General features: G+C 37.5%; 1 protein-coding gene across 2 annotated transcripts in view; it reads right to left on the minus strand.

Annotated features, from left to right (window-relative positions):
- Window positions 1-27,072, minus strand: part of LOC102229148 (leucine-rich repeat and fibronectin type III domain-containing protein 1-like protein) — a 192,813-nt gene that overhangs the window by 12,670 nt on the left and 153,071 nt on the right. For both annotated transcript variants that reach the window (XM_023351849.1, XM_023351848.1), the window contains one exon: window positions 6,385-7,031. In XM_023351849.1, coding sequence (XP_023207617.1) covers window positions 6,385-7,031 — 647 coding nt within the window. The remainder of the gene's footprint in view (window positions 1-6,384; window positions 7,032-27,072) is intronic.

The raw sequence follows: 27,072 nt of genomic DNA on the forward strand, positions 1-27,072 counted from the left end.
CATTGGCTCAAGGAAGTTAAAATGGTTTTATTATTTGGACCTTTGAGCAGACATGGTAGGAAAACAAATTCTAAATGTAAGCAATAATGGTAGTTACCTGTTTTGATTTTCTACCCACACATGCCCTCAAAGCTCAACCAACTACAGAGTTATACTTTAACCCCCTGTCAGGGAGTTTCTTTGTCAAATCTTTTCTTGTTTGACAAAGAAACGTTTTTTCTTCCATAACAATTCTGCTTTTGATGTGAGACAAACATATTGTCTGTGGCTTGCACTTTGACTGGGACTTCAGGGAGGTGGTCTTTGAGTTGATGTGTTAAGGTAGAGTATTTTAGAATGAATGTGAACAAAAGAAAGCATTTAGCATTCAAGACTATTTTGGAATACTGACTCCTACAGAAGATCCTGCCCACAGTCATCAGCATCTACAACTAGACTCTTAAAAAGTCTGTATAATATTAGTTACAGCAGCATTCAGTTTCCTTTATGGATATTCAAATATTAGTACAACAATAATTTACAATACCTTTCATATTAATATTAATATATCAATATGAAATATATTGATATATTAATATTCAGAAGTGGTAACCTTTTTTATATAAATCACATGTTGGAGGTTTTATACCAGATCAAACATGTTAATCGCTCTATCAGGCAGTATGACATGACCACGGTCAGCTAAAACAGTTAAGTTGTTGAAATATACAAAGCAGTGAGGTGGCAATTTATCCTCAGATCTGATATGTTAAGCAAGCAAAATGTTCAAGGATGTGGGCCAATTCTACAAGGGCCGACACAGATGAGTGTAGGTCTTAAGGGTGTCAGAATACACAATTTGTCACAGTTTGCTGGGTTTGGGGCTACAGGGCCAAAGTTTCTACTAATTTAAATCTACTAATAACCCAACTAATTCTCTAGTTAACATATTAATACTCAGAAGTGGTAACCCTTTTTTTTAATAAATCACATGTTGGAGGTTTTATACCAGGTAATAATTTATTTTTCATTCCACTTTGCTCCTCTATTTTATAACTTTATCAGGTGACTGCGTCGATGCAGACTCCTAACCACCACTGAAGGAGCCAAGTGTTGACTAGGCTTTCAAATTCCCCTGGTCTTAATCAATGCAGAATTTGCGGGATTTGCTGGACAAACAAGGTTGATCCATGAAGGCCCCACTTTGTACATTAAAAGATTTGCTGCAAACATCTTGTGCAGATTTCCGAGCATGCCGTCAGTAGTCAAAGGAAGTCTATAGCTTGATATGTGGCAGCAAAGCAGAAACCAATACACTATCAAGCAGGTGATCATAATGTTAAGCTGATCAAAATCAATCAAGTAACTAACTTGTTTTATCATGGTAGTCATTAGAATATGCAACTCTCCTTGTATGTAAACAAAAAGCTTTTCAAATATAAGGAACACAGATTTCTTCATTTTCTAACTGCAGTAGGTTGAAAATGACTTTTAAAAATAACATATGACCAACAAATGCAACAATTCATATTCATACATAGAAACGTAAAAGTACTCTTGGAAGTAGCCTGAGTGTGTGCTTGTGTATGTGTGTGTTTGACAGATGGGTGTCTCTATTTATCTGTCAATTGTTCTTTTCCTCAGGCTCCCTGATTCAGTGCAGCTCTTTCTCTGATCAGATCAATGTTGCCATTTTCTGCATTGCAGCAAACAGAGTAACACATCGCAAACACAGTTACACCCAGAGAAACCCAAAGAGCCTGTGCACCCCCGCAGGAGTATTGTCCCTCGCTGTAGGTTGCCCTCTAAGTGCCAGTGATGCTGGAATCAAAGGAAGGAAACAAAGACCACAAAAAGGCCAGCACTTTTTATTCCAGACTAAAGCCTCAAGATGAAAACTACTGTAATTGGTTTGCTGTCTGTCCTGTTTTTGGAGACTCTCTGACTTTTGAAATTCTTTTAGTTAGGGGGAATCAAAGAATGGAAAGGTCAATAGGGCCAGTAGATGTAATATTTAAGTTCATATCTATAATTATAATAACATTTATAATTCCCAGCTATATTTAGGTTGTCCTGACTTTTCTTGTTTGCAACCTTACTTTTGCCTTCAGTCTCTGTGCACCAATTAAGTTTTTGGCATCTGTACATATCACACATCACCAAAACCCTCAAAATCAGTTACTCTCCCCTGTAGTCTCTTTGACACCTGAGGGACTCAAACATGTTTGTAATTCCACCTTTCTATAACACTTACCAACTGTGATGTTGAGTGGATTTAACTGAGTCGTATACAGCGGAACTACTGCAAAATCAGCAAAGTTCATAGAAGTGAAACCTTTCCCTGAACCCTCAGGCTAAGCTTCTTCATGCCGCACATATCTCTTGTTCTCCTGCCGCTATCACCATGAGGCCCAGTATCGTCTCTCATAAACTCATTCACAGAGGCCAATTGAATGACATATCAACAACTGATAACGTATTTCAACTCAGCTGTTTAAGCCACTCATGTGAAAAGGTGTCTCCATTTATTCATCCCATTAAACCCCCTGCTTTCCTGAAAGGATTAGAGTTGAGGGAGAAATGCTCTGGTGTAGGTTTAGTACGCAGAGCATATGCCCCAAAAAGATTTCACACGCTCATGTGGTTTAATATTATTATAACACTCGTTAGCATTTCAAGTGAACTTTGAGAGTATATGAGGTCACTTGAGCAGTGAGAATAAAGGGAAGTGGGCCTGATTACGTAATACAAAGGCTACATCCAACAGTTTTTGCTTGCAATTAAATTATTACATAAGTAACTATTAGTTCAGAATGTTGTCTGCTACAAAAGAAATATGCATTGTGATCATGATTTGCTGTTTGTTTGATGCTGTTTCTAATTCAGGATTGCCTTAACACAGAAAATGCAACAGTTATAGCCTATAACCTGGACTGTGAATCCAGGTTATAGGACTCTTAAAAGTTTTTTTCTTTCACAATTATCTTAAGGTTCTGGCTATTCCTGCTGTAAACTGCACTTTTTCTGCAACATTTTTTTCCTTCCACTCAACTTTCAGTAATAAACTTGGATACAGAACTCTGTGAATGACCAGGGCCTTTAGTGTCTTGTTCTTTTTGTGGTGGTTATCAACGACGCCTAAACAATTGTCATCTGTCTTCCAACATTATTACACTTGCCACAACATGGTCAAAGCACAACATTTATCTGTTAAAAGTCACCCGTATTCATCTTATTTTTTTTTGTGATATAAAATTTTGTTTTTCAGTAACTGTTAGTTATTTGTGAAATCACCAGAAATAAAAACTACATCACTTTGTGTGTATCAAGTTTTTATGAGTGAATAGCAGACTAAATCAGTATTATTCTGAGTATTGTGTTGACATTTACAACAACTGAACCATTTTCAATTTGTTTTTGGTAATAGGACATTTATAGGTGCCACAGAGGCATGTTTTCATTATCTATCATGGTCCCACTGTCCAAGGTCATATAAATCTTGTGTGTATTTTTCTAGTTAAATATTTTTAGCTCAGAATTTTAATTATAAATCAGTAGATACACACTTTGACAAACAGTGCTGTATAATTTAACTGAAAGTTTTTGTGGGTTGCAGCTGTGGTTTCCATTTTTTCAATACATGTCCAAAACAAACTGTTTTCTTTTAAATGCCATCGAGTTAACGTTATACTCAACTGTAGCTGGTTTCCAGAAAAGTTGAACAAAGCAAAGCTAAGCAACGCAAGCTAATTCTGAAAGCTTTCAAAAAAGAGAATACTCAAAATAAATCTTTTTCAATATAATTTTCAAAATATCCTATTTAGACTATTGAAAGTAGCCGAGTCCAGGGAGACTCGTAAGACATGAAAGACGCTGGTCTTCAAAAGCAGAATTGGATTCTAGTAATTTTTATAAACCTATTGTCAAATCCTAGCAACCCAGTTACTCAATTGAGAATGGCTAAAGTAGATATGGAAGACTGATAGCAGTAAAAGGAGTCATGGCTGGGGTATCTTCTTAAGATTTGTAAGGTTTTGCAACATCACATGAAAGAAAATGCCGCTAGCTTTAGATTGCTTTATTTTGATTTTTGGTTCTATGACCAATTCATGATGAGAGCATACTGCAGAAATGTAGTAGAAAGTACTAGTAAAAAGAGATCCACTCCTACAATAGATCTCTTTCCGTAGGAGTGGCACATTTGTGACAATACTGCCTTGTAAGTCAAATGTTATTGTGTACTTGACTTTGGGAGTCAGCTGGATCCCCATTAAATTTGCAAGACTGTGATCACAAAAGAGAGGCCATCTTAAAGATAGCATCCAGCTGCCTTCTTAATAGGAGCTAGATGAAAGTTTTTGTTGGGCTGACAATTTATATAGAAGTGTACCCAAATTGTAGAATGCTTTGTTTAGTCTCAGCATCTATGTTCTTAATTTTTTAAAAAGATTTATTAAATGGTCTTTGTCTGTAAACATCCAAACATAAGATATTCATAACATTTTTTCTTTAATTTTTCATGTTGAACATTGCTTAATGAATGTTAAGGAAGATTCATTAAATAATAGTCTCTATCATAAACCCATTTTTGGGTTTTAGCTCTGCTAGAAAGGAAAATAAAATAAACCCCTATCTGCTCATTTATGACTCATCAATCAAGCTGGTTATGTCTTACAGAGATGTACGTTTTAATCAAGGAAGCTGGCATGAATTAGAACTCAGCAGGATATATTTTAAGGTGTGAGTATTGAGCATAACCCATTCTAAAGGTCTGCAAAACCAACATTCAGGTGCCAAATCCAGGGATATACACACACTCAACACTTTATTACATCCTAATAGTACCAGTTGTGGACCACTTTTGGTTTTAGAATTGTCTTATTTTTTTATGGCTCAGATTGAACAAGGTGTCCATAATAGTTTTTCGCAGTTTATGTGGATTTCTTAGTTTAATGTCCATAATATAAATGTTCTGTTCCAAAAGATTTTAAAGGTTCTCTACTGAATTGGACTTTGGAAACTCTGGAGTATAGTGAATTATTTGTTATGTTCATTACTCAGTTTTATGACATGGTGCATTACCCTGTCTTAAGTAGCTTTATTGGCTAGAAAGTAGTCACAGTGGTAAGATTATGGTTGTTAAATTGTGAACAATAATCGGAGACTGTGAGACCTGTCAATGTTGGTCTAGCCTGTTATTCTGTAGTTTTGGTGAGCATTATCTTCTGATCTTTGGCATTGTTCATTACTTTTGGCCGGCACATTTGCAACATACTCAATAACGTGACTTTTTCGGGCCAATCACATAGAGACCCTTCTGAGAGATTGTGCATATAAATCTGAGTGGCTCAGCATTTTCTAATATTCAAACTACCATGCATGTTTAATGGCACTTAAATCATCTCTGTATGTCTGGTCTGAACTTCAGCAAGTTGTGTTTGCCAAATTCTGGTAAATAATTGTGTTGAGTTGCTGCTCTGAGAGTGGCTGTTTGCCATTTGTGTTTGGAAACAACTGAACAAGTGTACCTGCTGTCACTATCATGTGTGTTAGCTTGGAGAAGTGACCAAGGAAGGTTAATTTTAGCCCCTATTTTCTTTGCACAATCACATAGAGACAGTCCAAAAGCACCTAAGTCCTCTCCTAAAATGCACTGTCTGAAAGGCTGACTTTTGCCCTATTACCCCTATTTCCTTCAGACTCATCTCAGTAATTTCTGCTTCATCTGACTATAGTATTAGTATTGTCTGACAAACTGCCAAGTAATGCTTGTGGCAAAAACATCACATTACCACATACATGTAACTTGAGTAAGTGAAGTAAATTCAGATGTGTCATACACGTAGAACTTAAGGATATATAGAATTATCTTTCTCCCTTAGGAGTCAATAAACAAAATCCAAAAAGCAAGTTAGCAAAACAGAGACGACAAAGCTTGGAGAAGACTCATCACAGATCTTTTTCTGTAATGAGATTAACTATAAATGTTAAGTAAATTTTTCTTGCATAGCGCGGCATTTCAAAGAGAATGTGTTAAGTAGGACTTAAGATCCGACTGTAGCACTAAAAACAAAAGGTTGTCTCACCTTCTGTCTCATATTTAGTACGTGCACAAGGATGGTGTCTCTCATTTCCATTCTCGCACACACTCACCCAGTTTCTCGCGTTTTTCTCTGTTATTATCTTGCTCAATTTCACTCTCTGAATTGCACATTGTCTATTTGTCTTCCTACATCGCTCTCTGTTTGACGTTATTTGTGTCCCTTCTTTGTATTTTCCCACCCACCTTTACTCTGTCAACTTCTTTTTTTTCACTCCTTTTAAGCACTTTCTTCTATGCTCTGCTGGTTGGTACTTTCTATGTCTATTTAGTTTTAGCTTTCTTCCTTTCTATGGTTCTACTACCTGCTAGTTCCATGGGAGATGAGGGATCTTTGGTGACAGATGATGGTCTTATTTTCATCTCAATGGAAACCCTGGAAGAGAAGCGGGCCTTGGTTGGGGAGAGCAACTCCTCATTAGCCAAGGAGTCTGTCTTTGCCATGACGCTCTGTTCGCTGCTCTCCTCCTCGACCAATGCCACAGTGTCTTTCGTAGTGTTGCTAGGTGACATAGCCCTAGATGGCAACAGCACCTGTTCGTCCTGACTGTCTGTCATCTTTGAGGCAGAGTGAGGAAGGACTTGAACCTGGCTGCCTCCTTGTCCGTTGCTCTGTGGCCTTGGCGCTGTCCCTGCAATGGTTGCTTTTCCATGGCCAGTGCCTTGATGACTGTAAACCTTGTATCGGATCATTAAAATAATGATGAAAACCAGCACAGATGCAACTATAATTCCTCCAATGATGATGATCATAGTGCCACCCAAGAAGTGGCTATGAAGTGCTTGACACTGACTGAACTCAGTGTCTGTGGTGAATGAGAGGCAGCCCAGAGGTCGCGTTGCAGTCAGTGATGTGATGATGTCATCAAATACAGCCAGGACACAGAGATCGTAGCTGCGTCCTGCAGCAAGGTCCCGGACAAGAAAATCATTGGTGGTGGATGGAATCATCCTGCAGAAGACAAAGGCAAAAGATGATGTCAGTGAGATGATTGAACCACCATGCATACTGTAGGGAAGAAGAATATTTAAAACAGTGCATCTACAGATAGACGCTTTGCATGTTCACGTCATATTAAAGAAAGCAGACAAATAAAATGAGTATTTATTTGCAACCAGTATAAATTAAACAAATGTGTTGGGTTTTAAGCTTGAAACACATTTCCATACAACCAAGTAATTAATTTACAAAAATATTTATACATGCATGTAACATCAATACTGCAGCGTTTGTTTTAGGTCAATTTATATTGATGAAGTTTAGAATTTAAACCTTAGACAAGTAATTCCATCTTGTTATAAGGAAATGTAGTGCTGAAAAAGCCAAGAGCATTTGCATTGATGTATCTTTGACTCTTGTCGTCTCATTAACTCCCTGAAATCACCTCACATGGTAGTTATGGGCTCTGTAAATCCTACTTAGTAATGGTTAAAAAAAGATCTCCAAACACTCTATATCAGTGCTTCCCAAACCTAATCCTCAAGTTTTAGATGTTTTAGATGCCCCCTTGCTTCCAAACACTTGACCTTAATAAGTGGGAGATGAACAGGCTTCTACAGCATTTGGTGGCTGCAGAGGAGGTCATGCAATTAGTTGAATCAGGTGTGCTGGAACGGAGTCACATCTAAAATATGAAGGGCAGGGATACCTGAGAATTAGGTTTGGGAACCATTGCACTACTAGATGAAGCTGAATGGATCTTCTGTGGGAAGCAAACCACACAAACAAAAACAATCCATAACACCCAAAGGAATGCTTTGTAAAGTCCGGTTAGCAGACACCAGAGGACACCTCCACTTAGTATTTGAGCATGCTCTGATGAGTCAGAGCTCTTTTGGCAGCGTGAAGAACACCTACACGATGAGCAGTTAGTTTTATTGTTGAGACTAATCTGTTTAACTGCATCTGAGCCAGCAGAAGGTGGCTGGTAGCAAAGGCATTACTGACCTGTTGAAGCCATTGCCATGATTCAGACTGAAACCCATATCATCCCCGCCCCTCATTTTTAGCCCTAATCTTATTTGCCTAAGGGTATTTCAATTGTTTTTGCTTTGTTAGGGCCAAAGATGAAAGCTCATGGATTAAGGAGTCTTAAAATCAAACAAACTAAATAAATAAATTCAAGTACAAGTGTACATAATTCTGTAACTGCTAAACTGCTACAATGTCTAAATAGTGTCCCAAGATATGATATTTAATACGACTGTTTATATAGTCAATAAGAAATATATAGACAAAAATATGTACATCAACTATTTCAACCATTTTGGTTGTTCAAAAGTACCTCCTGTAATCCAAGTTTACATAGAACCTAACATGTCTATTTGCTGCTGCATTACACCAATGAGCTTGATAAGCCTGGGCTATTGAAATAAGAACCTTAAGACATCAGATGTTTAAAGAAGTTATGGTTTTATTATCTGTGATAAAATATGAAAGATACATAAAGTGTCATTACATGTTTCATGCACTGCTGCCTGAGGCACAACAGCCACCGCACTGGCCTTATTTCCCCACTGAGCTGGAATTCATCTTTCTGTGATCCGACAAACACTTGCAAAAAATCTAACCCTCACTACTACAGAAACAATCAGTGTTTGATTAAACCATCCTGATTCTTCCCTTTGTTAACATTTTCTTCTGCATCCCAAGAAGTAAACAAATCATATAAAATTTTACTGAACATTTTTGCTGGTGGAATCCACCAGAGAAATCACCATGATAATATATAGCAGTACGTTTTTTGCATGTACCTTTTGCCTTCATACTCATTTTATCTGCATTTCCTCTGGGGGTTGTTACATACAGAATAACTAGGAGACGTGTCAAAGACCCATATGTCACTGTTACATTTCCCTTTTGCCTCAGTCGCATGTTCCTCATAGTGACATAAATCTTCTTTACTATCTTTCTCATGATCATGCTGTAAATTTATATTCCCCTCTCAGTGGAGACAGACAGGCTTTACAACATAGTACAGAGCAAAAAACATTGGATGGAAAGTCAGTGAGTGCATTTATGTTTGTGTTTGCGAAAGCCTGTGGGCAGCGTGGAATTGCCTGGCCCAGTCTCAGTGCCAAGAGTAGTGATGGCACCAAACCACAATCCAGGAAGTATACCTTGGCAGAAAGCTTTGTGTGTTTTTCTGAGTGTGTGTCTGTGTGTGACCTTGTGTGGTTGGGAACTGATGTGAAAGAATCCCTACACTTATTTCCTGATCAAAATTGGGCCAGAAAATCTTCGTTATTTCTTGCTGGAGGGCAACAAGATGGTGTGATAGCAGATTTGGGAAGGAATTCTCAGACGTGAAAAGGAAATAAGAACAGAAAAACAAGATAAAAACATCTCTATTTGCATTCCCAGACATGAGGAATTGTGGTTTTCCCTATAATGTTTGATGAAAATATATTTTTAGAGGATTTCAGCTAAATATAAGTCACTATCCTGTGGTGAAGTCCAAAAAATCTATTCTCATCTGAAATTGTCAAACTGCTATGCTTCTTTTAATTCTTTGACAATATCTTTTTTGATTAAACTTGAAAGTTGTGATGTTGTAAAGACTCTTTCTTTGTTTCTCACAATGCAAGGCGAGGTGTGTAAAGGTGCCCTCAGGAGCTGAACAGTCTGACTCAAAACACATTATGTAAAAGTCGTGACAGATTATAATTAAATTTCCATGGAGATAGGAGTGAGTTTCAATATTTGTTACAAAACCAACTTCTGGGCTTGCTTTGAAGGTGACTGGAGAGCTGTTTATGTTAATGAGGTACAAATAAAAGTAATGCATGGAAAAATGAGCCTAAATGTAAATACAGTACATCAGTAAATGTCAGAGAAAAACCATAACGCTTTGGAGGTAATCCTCTGAAATAAGAAGTAGAAATTTAAATATCACTTCTGTTATTTTAAAAGTCTACAATCTCATTCGTGGGTTAGTAAGAGAGAACATTTATTATATTTAACTGGTGGTAGTTACTACCTCTTCAGCATGTCAGTGTTGTGCAGAGGTCTGCTAACTAGCCGTCATTTAATCCAGGTGTGTTGAACCAGGGAGCAAATTAAACCAGGCAGGACACCAGCCCTTTAGGACTGACGTTGGACATCCCTAATTCAAAGGACCTCCGAGCTTTTAGCAATTTTGCATTTTTTTGGAAGTTTCTTTCAGATTAAAGGAGCATAAAAAATTCTGGCACTTCTCCATGTTTGGTTCTGATTCTGGGGATGCAGAGTAGACCTGAACTAGAAGACCTGAGTGTAATGGTAAATAGTCTGTGTACGTACTTGGATAGTGCTTTACTTAATCCAGAGGACTCCAAAGCACTTTACACTACATTCAGCTATTCACCCAGTCATATGCAAATGGTGGTGAGCTACGTTGTAAGTTAATTGTTTTTCTCCACAGTCCGCACGTGGTATTTGCTCTTTATTGATAAAGTAAAGAAAATAAATGAACAAAGAATGCCTAACAAGCAAAATAGGACAGTGATAATTTATAAAGAAATGTGCAAGTAAAGGGGACAATTCAAACACAAGGCATTTGAAATAACTATATGTAAATAATGATAATTTTGAAAGTTATTATTATTATTATATTTTATTCTTTTTTGGGTTCCTATTATTCCTATCCCTATTATGCAAATACAGGCTCAAGTTCAGTAAGTAGTTCTGCAATATACTACATTGTCCTCTTAACAATTTGCTGTTTGTTCCTGGTGTTAATGAAAGTCAATAATGCAAACTCCAGCACAGCATCAGGAGACTATTTATAATCCCCACAGAGAGTCCAATGAGATTTCACTGTGGTCAGTTGGAACTGGGGAGCAACACAGCTTCCCCATGGGCTGTGACATGGAGCAATCTGTCACAGCACATGCATCATCCAGAATACAGAACAGCCGTAGTAATGGCCCCATCGCTGCATATTCTCCGCTCACTAAAACTGTTCCAGAACCCTTATTCTCCTTCTTGTATGGTTTGAAATGAATGATCAGTCTGTAAAATTTAAGACATTCTAATGGCAGGTTAACTTTAAGAATGTAACTGCTTCTAATACAGCAACATTAGGATGATATTATTTAGTATAATTTACTGTAGTTATCTAATTAGCTAGGCTATGAGTCAACTACCTGCATTTCATTACAAAAGAAAATGTAGAATACAGTGGGCATAAAAAGTATTCACCAACTTGGACATTTTGCCCTTTTTCTGCTTTTACAAAACTGTCAGACAATTCTTTCACTATGTATTGTCAAAAGTCAAAACTGAATTTTACAAATGTCAAAAATAAGTAATATGATTGCATAAATGTTCACCCCCTTTAAATGACCTGATTCAACAGAGGTCCAACTAATTGGTGATAGTAGTCTCAAAAGGAGTGGAATGCAGATCACCTAAGTGCAGTGATTGTGTCTCAAGTGACTGTCAAATAAAGACACCCATGTCTGGAAGGTCCATTTTCTGCTAAATAAGTATTCCTGGCTATCATTGCAGCATGAACACTAAAGAAAACTTCAGCAAATCAGAGAAGAGATTACTGAGAGTGTAGGACACGGGATGGAAACAAAAAAATCTCTAACGCACAGAATATCCCTGAAGTTTCATTAAGTCCACCATCAAGAAATGGAAATATGGCCCATGAGCAAATCTGCCTAGATCAGGTCATCTTCACAAGCTTCAGAATCTAGAGACTGCATACAACAACTGTTACCCAGATTTTCCACAGTCAGTGTTGAAGAAGACTCATAGAAAGACTCTGTGGTCAAGTAGAAGGAAGTTCTTTGATCTGATGAGACCAAAATGGAGATTTTTGGCTGTCGGACAAGACGTTATATTTGGTGGACACATCATCACAAACACAACATTCCCAGTGTGATCCTCACTGTGAAGAATAGTGGTGGCAGAATCATGTTGTGAGGATGCTTCTTTGCAGCAGGCCCTGGAAGGCATTCAAAGTTAGAATAAAATAAATGCAGCAAAATATCAGGAAATTCTGGAGGAAAGTTTGTTAGTGTCTGAAAGATAACTATGGCTTTGAAGAACATGTATTTTCCAGCAAGACAACAAATTGAAGCATCCAGCTAAAGCTACACAATATGTTGGTCTCAACATAACAAGGTAGATATTCTGGAGCGGCCCAGTCAAAGTCAAGACCACAATATCATAGTGCATTTGTGGCTGAACTTGAAAAGGATTGTTCCCAGTCAATCTCCAAGAATACTTTTAATAAGCACTGTATCTGAACACAAATTAGTCATTCAGAAGGCCACATTTTGACACTTCTGTGACTCCATCTATTTTATGCAGTTCAGCAAATATTTATGCAGAAATAGGACAACACTATTACTACTGATCCTGAACCATACAGTTTTAAACATGACATTTATTGCACTGTATAGAGAAATTTGTACATTCTGAAGCCTGCTGGAGTGTTCCATGCTTGTGCTCATGTGACACAAATTGTAGAATGTGAGATTCTCCCAGAAAGCTCTTGGAGCCCAAAGCTGTTGCCCTTTAGTTATAACATGCAAGAATTCCCACGAACTCTTGTGAGCCAGGCAGATAGACTACACTTTAGTTTAGTTTTAATTGGCTGTCCTGCTTTCATTGTGTGGGTCAACTGAGCCTTTACCATGTTGGGTTTATGCTGAACATAAATAGCAAGACACTGGGTATTCAAGTTAAACATTCTCAAAAGAAGACGGTGGAGTTTATAGGCCTGTCACATTGAAAAAAGTTAAATATGAAAATCATATAATTTGTGACAGTCACAAGCTGTGTCTGTGTACAATGTAGCTGTCTTCCTTGTCTGATTTTACAGATTCGTCTTGTTACAGTAGGAATCATGTGACATCATAAATTTTTAATTGATTTAATTATTTAAGCATTTTATTATTGTCTTACCTTAGACTAGGACAGCGACGGGTCGTGGTGAAGCAGAGAAATAGCTAAAACATGTAGGGCAGTGTGTCTTGAGAACCAGAGTTGGGAAATACTGCATTAGAGACACTTGCTCTAAACAGTAAAGAAACGAGGGGTGCTGCACTGCTGACTGCTGCATCTATATGTTTTCAAGAGGGAGAGAATGCACATGTTTGGAGTGCAGCTGCTATTTCCATACCCTGCGAATATACTACACTGTGTGCACTATTATAAATGAAGTCAGTATTTTGGCCATGTAATCTTTTTATGCATATTTTATAATTCCAGGCTGGATAAACCTGAATGCATAAAGGATTTAAGCATAACAGATGTCTGTAATGAGAGAGGGTGTGGTTTACGGAGGTAAACACCCTATATTAAGGTGTGCATATTTATTAGGCAGCTTCTTGTTTTTAGGTATAACTGACTCTGGAAATTGAACAATGACCAAACTCTTAAAATTACAGTATTACAATATTGGGGCGAGATCACAGAATCATCAAACACTTTTTGTTGAAAATAGTCAACAGGGCCACCAGAAACCTGTTGGACCCAATAAGGAGCAGGCAACCCTCACTAAATACTATCTGTTGGAAAAATGACCCTTACTCTGTATCAAATACAAGGCCACACATACATGCACACTCCCACACACGCACACCCCCACACACCCCTACACTCCCATCAGTGTGCTTCCTTGAGCCTGACGTTTTTATGTCTGAATTTTACTGGCTTGACTGACAGCAAGATGTTTTGGGGTTTTTTTTTAATACTGTCCATCAATCAGGCCTCAAGCAGCTAAAATGCATACAACAATACACAAACACACTCTTTCACTTCCACACACGCTGTCACAGAGTCACATCCTGAGATTTGGGCTGTGACTGTTGATCTAAGCAAAAACGCCCAGTGCATATTGATGAGAATGTGCCCTGGGTGTTTTTAAATAGTTTAATGTGCCAATTATTCCACCAGAGCAGGTGGTCCAGAGACGAGAAGGGCAAAGGTTTGACAGCACAGCTCCAGCAACATGCACACCAGGTCCATTTTTGTGGATATACTGCAATAAAAAAGTGAACTCAACATGAATAAACGTGTAGTTATTTACTGACTTACAATAAACACTGAATCATTGAAAAATGATATTCAAGCACATGTGATTGAACTGACTATTCTTTAAAACTGACTCTTCTTTAAAAAAAAATTACACAATACAACATAAAAAAGTCAATCAAAAAAGTGTCAGCGTATGCAATTTTTGGAAGAACAGAGCAGTCATTAGGTAATTTATAAGTCAGGAGGTGAGATTTGATGTCATGAGCTTTAGTAATATACATACCTGCAACACTGTTAATCATTCTGTGGGGACTTTTCCTTCTGAAGCTCAGGTGCTGCATGCCCTGTCATGTTGACCTTTCTGAAGAGATGAGCCACTCCCTGAGATACACCTTCCCTGAGAATCTGAGTCAGTAGATTTGGGGTCACTCTGATTGGCTACACTTGTGACACGACCCTCCTCATTCACTGTTATCATAATCTCATGGTGTATAATATTGCCCTATCTCACAAGTCCTCTCCAGTTTCTTGTCTTCAGCCGTTGTAAGTATCCCTCTCCTGAAGGCATAACTCTACACAACTAGATAATTTGCTTTGTCATACTCTATTGCAACATGACTTTCAGTCATTTACAGTGTTATTCAAAAATCAGTGCACCATACATATTTAAAAAGTAGTTTTGGGAGCTCATTATCTTGATAAACATTTTCCCACAGCTCAGAGCAGATGCAGCAAGACATATTATTCAAGTCTACAGAAAGACATCAAAGCTTTCCTCCAAGCTCTTATTTGGCAAAGCTGCAACAACATCTCTCTTGAAAACATCTAAAATAATGTAACTTCACGACCTTGAGCATCTTTACATCAAGTGATTACATTGTTATTATTGCAATTAAGAAGGAAAGTGCTTGGGTTAAGTAGGACGTTTATTATGTGTACAGTCATCGGCCACTTTCCAGGTACGCACAGTTTTGACCCATTCTTCCTTCAAAATGACTTTAACCCTATATTCAACAAGTTCATTAAGGTGTCAGAAATGTTCCTGAGATTTTAGTTTATATTGACATGTAACATCATACAGTAGCAGATTTGTCAACTGCATATTCTTGATTTGATCTGCTTGTGTAAAACAAAAATGTGCTCTTCTGTATTGAAGCCAGTTTGAAAAGCTCTGTTCACTGAACACTATGTGACGTGGTGACGTATCCTAGAAGAAGTGACCATCAGATGAAGGGAACATTGTGGTTATAAAGGAATAGACCTGGTTGGCAACAATATTCAGATCGTGGCATTTAGCAATGCTCAGGGGCCCAAGGAATGATAAAATGTCCCCTATACATCACATCATCACCACAACATGCCTGAAATGTTAATCTAGCAACATGGAGCCATGCTTTTATTGTGTTTGCCCAAATTCTGTTCCTATTGATTCAACTGAAATCAAGACTGCTTCGAACAAGGAGTCTTGATATTTGTTTTTCATGCTTCGGTGAGCCTATGCTAACTGTAGCACTGAGTTTCCTTTGTTCGATAACATGAATTGTTTGCTTTTATAGCATCTCAAAATATCTTTCCCAAATTCTGCCTCTGACTTTGAGGCATTTTCCTTCAGTGCTGAATTTTCTATTTTATTTATTTATTTTTTATCATTCTCATTATCAAACTGGAGACAATTGTACATAAAATTCCAATGCAGTCCTTTGAAGTCTTTGATAGTTTAAAACTAATTTTAATTACATGTTCCTGATTTCTATGCTCTGATTAAACTTCAACAAGTCACACATCATATATTAGTGCTTAAATGCACTCAGTTGCTTCCATGAAACGGCTGATTGGCTCTTTGCGCTAACAAATTTAATGGGTGTAACCAATAAAGAAGCCAGTAAAAGTAATTATGTCAATAATACCATGTTAATGATACAAATTTAAATATTATAGTAGCCCCTGTCACAAAAGTGTTCTGCCATTAAGCCATAAAACCAACTGCTCTCAACTGCAGCTGGCTATCTATTAACACAAAACAAGGCTTTGGTGTTCAAAGTTAGAAACCTTTCAGAAATCCTGCCGCCCTCATGAAACTAAATGAGGGATGCAATTTGGTCAGGTATAAATAGAGGGCCATGCATAAAATGAGTACTGGGCATCTTCCTTTATGGGTAAGCTTAACACATTGGTGATGTGTGACATGTTCTATTTTCCACTAGAACTGCAAATACCCTTGGCTGCAGTCTGATACTTTGTGCTGTCTCAGCAGACAGTCTGTGTTGTTTGCATCGTCATCGTGATGGACCTAGCTGCCCAGATCCTTATGGGATTTTGCTGTAAATTTGCCATACCGACCATCTAATTGTTGCAGCAATTAGATGGCTCAACACAATAAATTGCCCAATAGCGGGCTTACCTTACTATACGCCTCAAAGGCATAAAAGCAGCAGGTTGTCCACACAACCCCCCATGCTATCCTCGTCTTTTCACATTGAGCCACGATAAAGACTTGGAAATACTGGCTTTAAGAGAAATTTGTAAGTTTAGTCTCTTCTTACACCTGCAATTTCCATTTATAACCCTAATATAATATACATATACAAAGGGACAAAAAAGTATGCTTCCATTCCCAAAGCAGTTCACATTTTTTTACTTGGTCTGCTCTGCAGTGAGAAATGAATAGTGTGTGACATTTGCGTAAATTAGATACAGTCTGGGTAGTTTCTTTTTTTTGATTCAACCATATTGGGACTTGTCAGTAATGTCACTAGGCTGGCTGGTTGGTTGTGCTCTCAGCTGACTACAGATCTGTTGCTATTACAAGTGTGACCTGTTTTCTGTGTGTGCCCTTAGGCATGCCTGCTTGTGTGTTTTGTAATTGTGGAATTTCATGTATCGGTCAGGTAGAAAGACTGAGCTATATAGGAATGAAATTGAAAATAAAAGTAAAACATTAAGATTTTAATTCTAGGTCATCCATTAATTCATATTTATTTAACTTAGGGCAACTGTAGGGCAACTGGACCTGGAGGTCCCTTTCACGTTTGACAATTTCTAAATAAATGTGACTTATACTTCGAAGTGACTTATGTATGATTTCCTCTTCATGAGACATTTTTGGACTTGTGCTACTTATACTCAGGTATGACACCTAGCCTGGAAAATATGGTAGATGAGCTGTGAGGTTGATCACCGCAACAGAAATTGTAATCCTTCTGTATTAACCAGGAAGTTTTCAAAAACCTCGTCTTACTGACAGTTGTCTTTCAGACTCCAAAATTCTTAGAACATTATAGATAAGTTATTTATTTGTAAAAAGTGTTCGTTTATACAGGCTTGTTTGAAGAAATTCCTGCAGTTATATGTTCTTTGACAGAACAAAGTTTCAGAAAACAGGCTTGAAATTGCCTTGAAAAATATTTTCACCCAACGGATACACAAAAGCAATTTTTTTACGGATATATTTTGAGTGGGCAACTCAACATGGTATCTGGTAAGATGTTGGAAAATGAGTAAAAGGCTAATTCATACTGCCTTCTCAGAATTTGTTCAGTAATGGTTAAAAATCAAACAGCTTTTCCTCCTCATTTTTGTGGAGTTTTATGTAGTTCTTCCCTGCACATGGTCATTTTTTTCTTTTAATCATTTTTAAGATGTTTCTAACATCATCTACCTGTGTTCAATCGTCTGTCCTACCTTGACTTTACAGAAAGCCATACACTAAATAGACTTTTAATTTGTTTCAAAATTTTAACCAAACTTTACTTTGTTGGGAAACAGCCACAAACACAGACAACTTGCTGTTACAAGATCCACTGACCAGAATCTAAAAAACAGAGCCAAAAACAGCTTAGCTGGAGCTACCACCTTTTTTTGGTGCAATTTGCAAATTAATTTTATTCAATATAATTGTTAATGCTTCCTTTCAGAAAGAGGACATATATTCAGACACACTACTAGACCACGGAAAGGGATAGTGACTGGAACCATAAATGAATGAATTTGTCACCTTGATTATATGCAGCTATGTCAGCTAAACAGATTCCATCCACCTGTTAACTGAAATTGTTTTCCGTGACACTGTGGGATCAACACCGTCCAATGGGTTTTAGAGTTAAGCTTGCTCCTCCCCATTCAGAGGAGCCAGATTATGTTGTTTGGCATCAGGAGGGAGTGCCAAGCCTTCATATACATCTATCTGAATGTACGCCATCTACGGATGACTGAGAGAACAATCCGCTGCAGACCGCAGACCTAGGATGTGCTGCCGAAGCAGCCTGGAAGAGTTTCCAGCTGGCAGGAGAGCTCAGCAGGATTCCCAACAGGTGCAGTGGATATAGAGCTGCTTCTCTTATTTCCACTTTAATCATGGCGTGTAGAACACAGACTAATTTGTAGTATTATCTCCTGTCTCTGTTCATAAATTTCAAATAAGCATAACTACATGTAAGCGTCAGAAAAAAATCTTACAAATCATTCACAGTATGTCTGAAAACGGTGATAATGATTTATTTTCATCTGAACATTAAATTTCATTCAGAAGAGACAGTTCTGTTGCTGAAGGATAGAAAAATATTCAAAACTAAATGTTAAGGAAGGTTGGGGTGTAGGGAACGGTTTGAGCTTTATATCATGTGATAATGTTTTTCCCTCATCAAAACATACCTGAAGTGCCGCTGTGATTCTTTCATGCATGTTTGAGGAATCCTTGAATCTCCTGTGGCAGTCATTTGAGGATGCCTAAAACGCTTGCTTTCACAACGCTCTCCCTGTTTACATAAAGCATCTCCTTGTAGTTGCAGTCTCAAGCCTAGTTTCTGCCCCACATAGCACCCCTCCCTTGTGCCTTCCACACGCAGCTCCTCCAGACTAGCAGCAGCAGCTATTGACATAATGCCACCTGTGAATCAGTCTAATTTGTCTGTCAGCAATGGGCGGTCGCAATTTGTTCCGTGGTGAAATTGAACCCACTTTACCTCTGAGGTAAAGTGGAGATTATTGTTACAAATGCACTGTGTTTGCTTTTATAATTGACGGTAACATAGTTACTTAATTTTGCTATAAAATCGCACTTTGTTCCTGGAAAATACATAATATGCCTCTCCCTCCCTTTAAAATCACCCGACGTAGCTGCAAAATTTAACAGGAGCGTTGGGCATGCCTGGTGTGAAATATAATGGCAAGACAAAAGAAAATATTACACTTCCCCTCCCCCTTTCTCAACCTATTGTGTTCAGTCATTAAATAATAAATATATTGTAGGTTCCAGGTTGCTACCCTGAAATGGCTCCCATAAAATGTTAACAATTGCAGCAATAAGCAAGGTTCTTTGTTCACTGAGCATGGACATTTAAAGTGGAGATTTGGCATTTGAAATGTGCATAGTCTGCAGGAAAGAAAGGCCTCAGTGTCATTATTTGCGGCTTTTACTAAAACAACAAATCATCATCCAACTGTTTGCATTTAAAATGTAAAAAAGGCACATAATTCGATGTCTTGATTTTTGTCTAACGAGGTTTAAATTTAAACTCCTATTCTGTCTGCACTTCTTTCACCTAGAAGTCCCAGGAGCCCAATTTTACTGCTTAAAATGCTGCACTGAAAATAGATCTAAAAGCTCCATAATACCACAATGGTGATTATGAACCTCATTATCATTATTAAGAGCGTGTTAGAAGAGTTTTAATTAATTCATTGCAAGGTAATCCACAGATACTGCATCAGTTCTGGAGTGGCATAGCTTTCTTGTATGGCAGACAGGCTGGAAGTGACATCCATCTGCTTGATGTGGAAAAGACCTTGGGGGCCAAGCTGTCATTTGGATGCACAATGTAGCTTTCTAGTTGCTGATGTACATTTATTACAGCCAGTGGTGGCACAGGAACATGGATGGGCTCTACAAATGGCATTTGGGCACAGTTATAAGTAGGTCAGTTGGTACACCTGCATTTTACATATAAGCTCCAAAAGCTGTCTGCAACCCTTCCTAATGCGCACTGTTGGACAGGTACTTACTGTATTTTGAAAAATTAAATCTAATACTTTTCCTCAAAATAACTAACCAACCATAGATTTTGTAAATAAAAAACATTTGCAACCACACTTATTAAACTACAGGTCAGAGGGAAACGACCATTAAGTCAAAAAAAAATTGTTAATCCCCTAGTTTCTTGTTAGAAATAATAGTTACTCTATACATAGAATTTGTTAGTTTGCTACTTATTACATTCTCTGCAAAAGATCATTATAAGAGTAATCGGTTTTTACCTAAAACATGACAGATGAACAGTACAGAATTTGTTACTGTCACAGTGAAACTAAGGACAGACATTTCCTTTGTCTCATAGTACAAAAGTAATTTACAGAGGCAAAGCTCTGGATTTGGACACATCACCCTGAGCTAAATATGTTTCATGTTGAGTCTGATGAAATTATGCTTCTTTTTTGCACTTCCTTTTGTGGATCTGTCAATTTCTATGCCAGATATTCAATTGACTGAAACACACTGTGTTTTGTTGTGCCAAATAAATGCTACACAATATGTGGCAAGGTGGGTAACACAATTATTGCATGGTCTTTCTTTCTATCTCTTGTCCTCTTTCTGTCATTTTTTATTTTTACAGTTCAAACAGACAATAAATCAGTGATTTAAGTTAGCCTTAGGTTTTTGTCTGCAGGCTTGTCCGGTGATGCATTAGCAATCTGCCCAAGGTTTCCCAGTATCTCTTGCTGTGTGAGGACTTGGATAGACTCTGACTCTCTGCAGGAAAAAGCTGGTAGAGTTGATGGATTGATGTACACTGTGACCACACTTTAAGACTATGCATTGCAGTAGGTCTTTCACTGCACAGTTGATGTTTTATTGATCTCTCCCCGGGAAATGAGTTCTCCACATATCTTCCCACCATGGAAAGACATCAGAATTCATGGTCATCCACAGTCATATTTGATTCAGTGGAATCTGTGTTCCAACTAGGCGTGTCCATCAGATTAAAAGTACCATAGGAAAATAATCTTTAAGCAGCTAAATATGATACCTTGTATTAAACTAAGCTCTAATGTATTAAAAATGTTTATTAGTAATCTAATGTAATAATGAAGTGTAATCTAATGATATTCCAATTTTAAATTGCATTTTTACTGCATGTAAGTGAAAAATCATCTGACAAAATAAAGGCTTGAAATGATCAGCATCATGGTGTACTTCACAAAGTAAATGAGATCATGGGGAAGGAAAACTTTGTAGGGACCAACATCTCAAGACATTCTGCTGGAAGTAATAGCCTGGCAGCAAATGGGTCTTCTATATGAAAAATGAGCCAAAACTTACAACTAGATTAGTTACAAAATGGCTTAAGGACAACAAAGTCAATGTTTTAGAGTGGCCCTGATCTCATCCAAGTAGGCAATTTTTGTGTAGATCTAAAAAGTTGTGAGGAAGCAAAGCTGCCTACAGGGTCTTAGAGACGTTTCCTCTGAGGAAAATTATGTGCACATAATTGAAGGAAAAAATAAACATTTTCTAAATAATTTATTCATCCATTGTTCTGCCATCTAACAAATATAAATAATTGTGGTAATCTTCCCTGGTAATTCTTAGGTTGGTCGTTTATGCCCTTTTGAAGCGTTGCATGAGATTTGTTTTTGGATGGTGCCACTTTTGATCTTGTCTGCTAGGTCCAGATATTCCATTTATATCAAGCTGCATCTGGACAACAGTTTGAATACGAATAGTGGAAAAATCTGACCCTTATCAAGTAATTAAAGAATCCATATTTTCTCAGCATATACTTGCCTGATAATAAATGTCTTTCCAATGTGGATAGACATTAGATATACTATATATATATATATATATATATATATATATATATATATACTGGTCAAAAAATAAAGGGAACACTTTAAGTGTTAAACACCTGTTTAAGTGTTCCCTTTATTTTTTTGTGCAGTATATATATATATATATATATATAGAGAGAGAGAGAGAGAGGGAGAAAGAGAGAGAGAGAGAGGTAACTACATATAATCAAAGATAACTATATCTATGTGCTAGACTTGCTTTTTCTAAAGAATGTAAGTTATTTCCCTTACAATAAATACACGATGTTAGTCACAAAACAACAGTTCTGAATACAATAAATTAAAAGTATTTAGATTCCAGGAATTCCATAAAAAATCCTGGTACAGGCTTAGTAATCACCAGAGCGAAACATTTGGTACTGAGCTTTAATCTACTTTCCAATCAGATCACAGTGGTAAAATTTACTACGCATTCTCAGTTTTTGTTTTGTTTTGTTTTGTTTTTAATTTGCCAAATAGGTGCAGAATCAAGGATATGAATCAAGTGTTGTGGGGTATTCCTACCTTCAAATTCTAACTTTTTGAAAGTGTCTGAGGGAGCACAGTGAAATAACCTGAAAATCTTGTCCAGTGTTTGGTTAAACTAGATAAGCTAGTGACCCCAAACTCTAATCTTTCTTCTTTTCTCCTCACTGCCTTACAGTCCATCACCCTGGCAAACAGAAAAGGATAATCTGAGTGGAGATTAATATGAGATTATTTGTGCATCCTGTGTACTGTGTGCATACAGTGTGGAGGAAAAGTGAAATTCAACAACCACAAAGAGCGATGATGACTGAAGGCAGAACAAAAGGGGATACAAGGACAAAATTGAGGGACATGTAGTAATGAAACAGGTGGACAAGCACACAATCAGAATGACAGACAGCTTGCTTCCAAGAAAAAAAAAGAGGAAGACAGAGACTGACAAGTGGGCTGCCCAAAGTTTTTTTTTTTTTTACATCACTGACCATCATTTCAACATGAATACAAGCAGTTTCTTCTCAGACAGGTATAACCTTCATGTGTCCCTAAATAAGCTATTACGTTTTCTGTTTTATTATTTATTCTCTGTTACAATCTACAGATGTCTCGTAACAAGTCATTCATTTGATTCAGGTGTGTAGAAGAATGGATGCATGTAAATGTTGGAATATAGTGTATGTCGAGGACTGGACTCAGGCACCTGTTTGCCAAGACATTGCTTGCTGACTTGAAGTAACATAATCGATGCAACAACCACTACAACATTTTAAACAGCCCTTAATCAAAAGGCCCTCAAGGCATAAGAAACTGATGAGCTTGCATCTTTTCAAATACGGTTTCTGTCTCCTTGGTATTAAACAAGCTCACCTTTTCTGGTTTGCATTATTTAAGGGCCCAGGGAAATCCAGCAAGCACTGACACAAAAATGTCCAACTTACCTTAAACTCACAATTAAATCCTAAACATGGAGTACCTTGTTGGAAAACAGGATTTATGTTGATGGGGTCTTTAGACAATCTGATTCTAGTTTTGCTAGGAAGTAAATTTCATTAGGCTGATTATGTTCTGAAAGATAAGTTCACAACGAAAGATCTGTTGCAAAATTAGATATTAAAATATACTTTTTGGTAGTGGCAAAGTGTTTAGTATTGCTGCCTTTTAGCAAATAAGGTCCTAATTTGAAACCTGACCGAAACTTTTCTGCATGATTTTTGCATGTTCTTTCTATGTATACTTAGGTTTTCTCTAGGGATTCCTGCTTCCTTCCACAATCCATTTAGACAGATGTTAAGCTAAGTTTACTGGTCTTGCCAAATTGCTCTTAGGTTAGACTGTGTGCTTGCAGAGTTAAGTGTCGCTGTACTGCCTTGATGGACTGATGACCTGTTTAGAGACCAGAATCTCTAGACAGGTATCTTGTAAGTTTACCTTAATTTTAAGAAAATGCATACTGTTTCCTATTTTTTTGGGTCGATTGTTTTGGATGTTACAGCCTAGTCTTAGCAACATATTGAGACATGGGTGACTCTTTCTTCTCAGGTCGCTTCTCTTCAGGATTTTAGCAAAATAAGTTCTGAAACACCACACAAGAAAAAAACTATGTTTTACCCAAATTATGGAAAGTAACTTCTTAACATAGGCTGCAAGAGCAGAATGCTGTGACTTAGTCCTGGCAGCCCTGGGAGAGATAAAAAAAATGCCCTGTTCTTGCAAGGTTTGAATAGATTACAAACACGTCAATATCTGCTTTGGAGTATAAAGTTTCTTGATGTTACTTGTTATAAACCTACCAAAAAATTTAAATGAAAGCAAGTGACATAACTAACATTGTACCTGACATTTTCCATTGTAAGCTAATTTTGTTCGCTAATTTTTTTCACTAAAATATTCTGAAAACATACAACGAAACAATGACACAGTCAGGTTTATAGAGCACAAAATAAATAGCATGCAAGGACAAAAATTAGCATGTCAACAATTTCAAAAAACACACCGACAAGCACACCCCGTCACTTGCTGTGTGACAGTCATGGCCATGCAGGGGAAAATGTCAGTCTCTTTGTCAAGCAGACGAGCCTGACAGAATCAATTAGCAGGCAGGGAGAATAGAGAATACTGGATTCAATTAAACTGACAGCTTTCCTCGTAGGCGCCCTACTCACTGGGGCCATTATTCAACCTGAGTGTGTGTTTGAAAGAAAAAAAGAAGACAAGTGTAAAAAGTCAGTCTATTTGTGCATTTATGTGTGTGCTCGCGTAGACAAGAGTGTGAGGCTGTCTGTGTTTATCTTGAGGATGAACTCCTTGGTCTCAGTGCACCCTCATGCTGCTGAGCTCTGTCAGGGATTTATACCTCCACAAATATTGAGAAAATGAAATGCCTCCTTCAGCTGTCCCCTCTAAACCAGCATGTTCGCAACTCCAACAGCAGCTTTAGTATCTGTACAGTGCAATCACAGGTTGTGTTAGCATTAGCGCTATGAAGGTTTTTTGACACTTCTGAGACAGAGATAGATCAGAGTAAATGTTTCCATCAGTCTTGGTTACAACCAGATTTACAACATGGAAGGGAGAGGGAGTTTTTGCCCTTGTCCAGAAGCAACTACTGTTATGAGGACAATCTATCAGAAAAACATTCACAATGGAAAAAAAAAACATTTAACATTTCAATGTTAATAAGACAAACACTGCAGTGGATAATGTATGTATAAATAAAACAGCAAAGCAGCTAACCTGGGTGGGTGAGTGGGAGTTGTATTTATTATTGCTGTTAGTATTCTGCACTGAGAAATGTATTTTGTCCATCTGTGATGTGGGGGGGGGCTTCTTAGAGATTGTTGTTATCTAATTTTCTTATCTGTAATTGGTCATATACACTGTATGAAAACATAACTATTATTATTATTTTAATATGTCCTGTATGGCAGTGTGTCACTCCGAATTGTTGTCTGACTGCCAAGGTGAAGTCCAATAGATTTACTCTGACACTCCACTTGATCTTTATGTATTCCAATCTTTGAGGACTGTGGACTTTGAGGAGTGCAGTTTGAGGCCACTCAAATTAAGCCATTTTGTTTTAAACATTAATTTAGAAATGGCCCTCCCCATTCATTTCCCATGGAACCTGTGCAACGAGACGACAGTCGCTTGTCCTCATCCAGTCAAGCGACCGGCATAACTTGTGCTTGTGAAATTTCGTGTTCATACACAAACATGTGCACACAAGACGCAACATAAGAAAGCTGAAAAATGTTCAACTTTTGTTGCTGTCTGATCTTGCGGAAAACTTCCACGTTTCGCTGTCGTTCATCGATCATGTGTTGAGACCACAATGTGCTGCTGTGAATCTGGTAACCCTATGCAAGAATAAGCTTTTAGGTCAAAATAAGTAGTTCGATTAATCTGCGTACCTGTGGATTTTGTTAGATCCATGTGTGTTTTTGTGTGTTTATTACACCGTGCGCTCATTCTTTGTCTATTCAGTTTAGAATGATTGTGGCATATCTCACGTGTCTGTCTTTGCTTCCCTTAACTTGACTCATGACCTCCACTCATCCTCAGAAAACTTTGTTGAAAGAATCTTTGGGTGCATATTTTTTTGCTTCCCTCTTATTTTGTATCCACTTTCTGTCAGATATCTCGGATCAGTGAGCTTTGAAGCCCCAGTTTTTTTTTTTTTTTTTTTTTTTTTTTTTAGAGTAACGATGAAACACTTCATACAAGAAAGCAGTTATTCAATGCAATCTGGAACTGTAAAGACATTATTTTCAAAACAAAACAAAAATAAACTTAAATGTAGTTTTATTTAGATTACATTTATTTGCTAAACTAAGGAAAATATCACAGATTATCAAAGACTAACAAAAAGGCTTTCTTTAAAAGCTTTTCTGCCAAGTGCCCCTTTGGCTAATGTGTCACCACGTTTATGTTCAATATAGAATGTTTGTAAACCAATGCTGAACTGAAGCCTGTCTTTAAAAATCAATATTCATGTATTCCTTTTTTCAGCTAACACATTTCTTTTAAATGCATACTTTCACTAATGCATCAGTATGATACAGTATGCACGAAACAAGGTGATGTTTTTCTTATTCATGCAGATACCGGGCTATTACTACAAAATAACCACCCATATGTGCAAAATCAAAACCCCTCATTCACAGTGCCTAAAATTACAAGCTCTCGTCTGCAAAGCTGAACCCCTTATGTAACAGAATGGAAGGTTTTCTTCAGTCTGTGTACACTCCAAGTTATCCAGTTACACATGCATGCCTTCATTTATTCGGCTTTGCCTGTACAAACAAAAAGAAGTATACATGAAAACAATTTCATACTCCACATATTCGTACGAGTAAATGGTGAGCAGTGGCAAAGCAGAAAATAGTTAATAGTTTGGAATTATTTTCCTTTGCTGACTTCAGTACTGTTTTTCATAAATCACTCCCTTGCTTTCTCCATATCCAGTTCATGGCCCTGTTGATGAAGCGTTCACACCGTACTGTTTGATATGTGTGACCATACAAGGTGTGTGTGTGGGTGTGTGTGTGCAGGGGTGTGTGAGCGTGTGTAGAGGGAAGTTGGTCATATAACTGAACCAGTGCACTGGGTAATTATTAAAGAGCTGAATATTACTGTAGCTTCATGTTGGCACAGATGAAAAGAGAGGAATGGAGAGTAATGGACAGACAGATTAAAGCATGTGTAA

The sequence above is a fragment of the Xiphophorus maculatus genome, chromosome 18 (genome assembly GCF_002775205.1).
Source record: "Xiphophorus maculatus strain JP 163 A chromosome 18, X_maculatus-5.0-male, whole genome shotgun sequence".
NCBI lineage: Eukaryota > Metazoa > Chordata > Actinopteri > Cyprinodontiformes > Poeciliidae > Xiphophorus > Xiphophorus maculatus.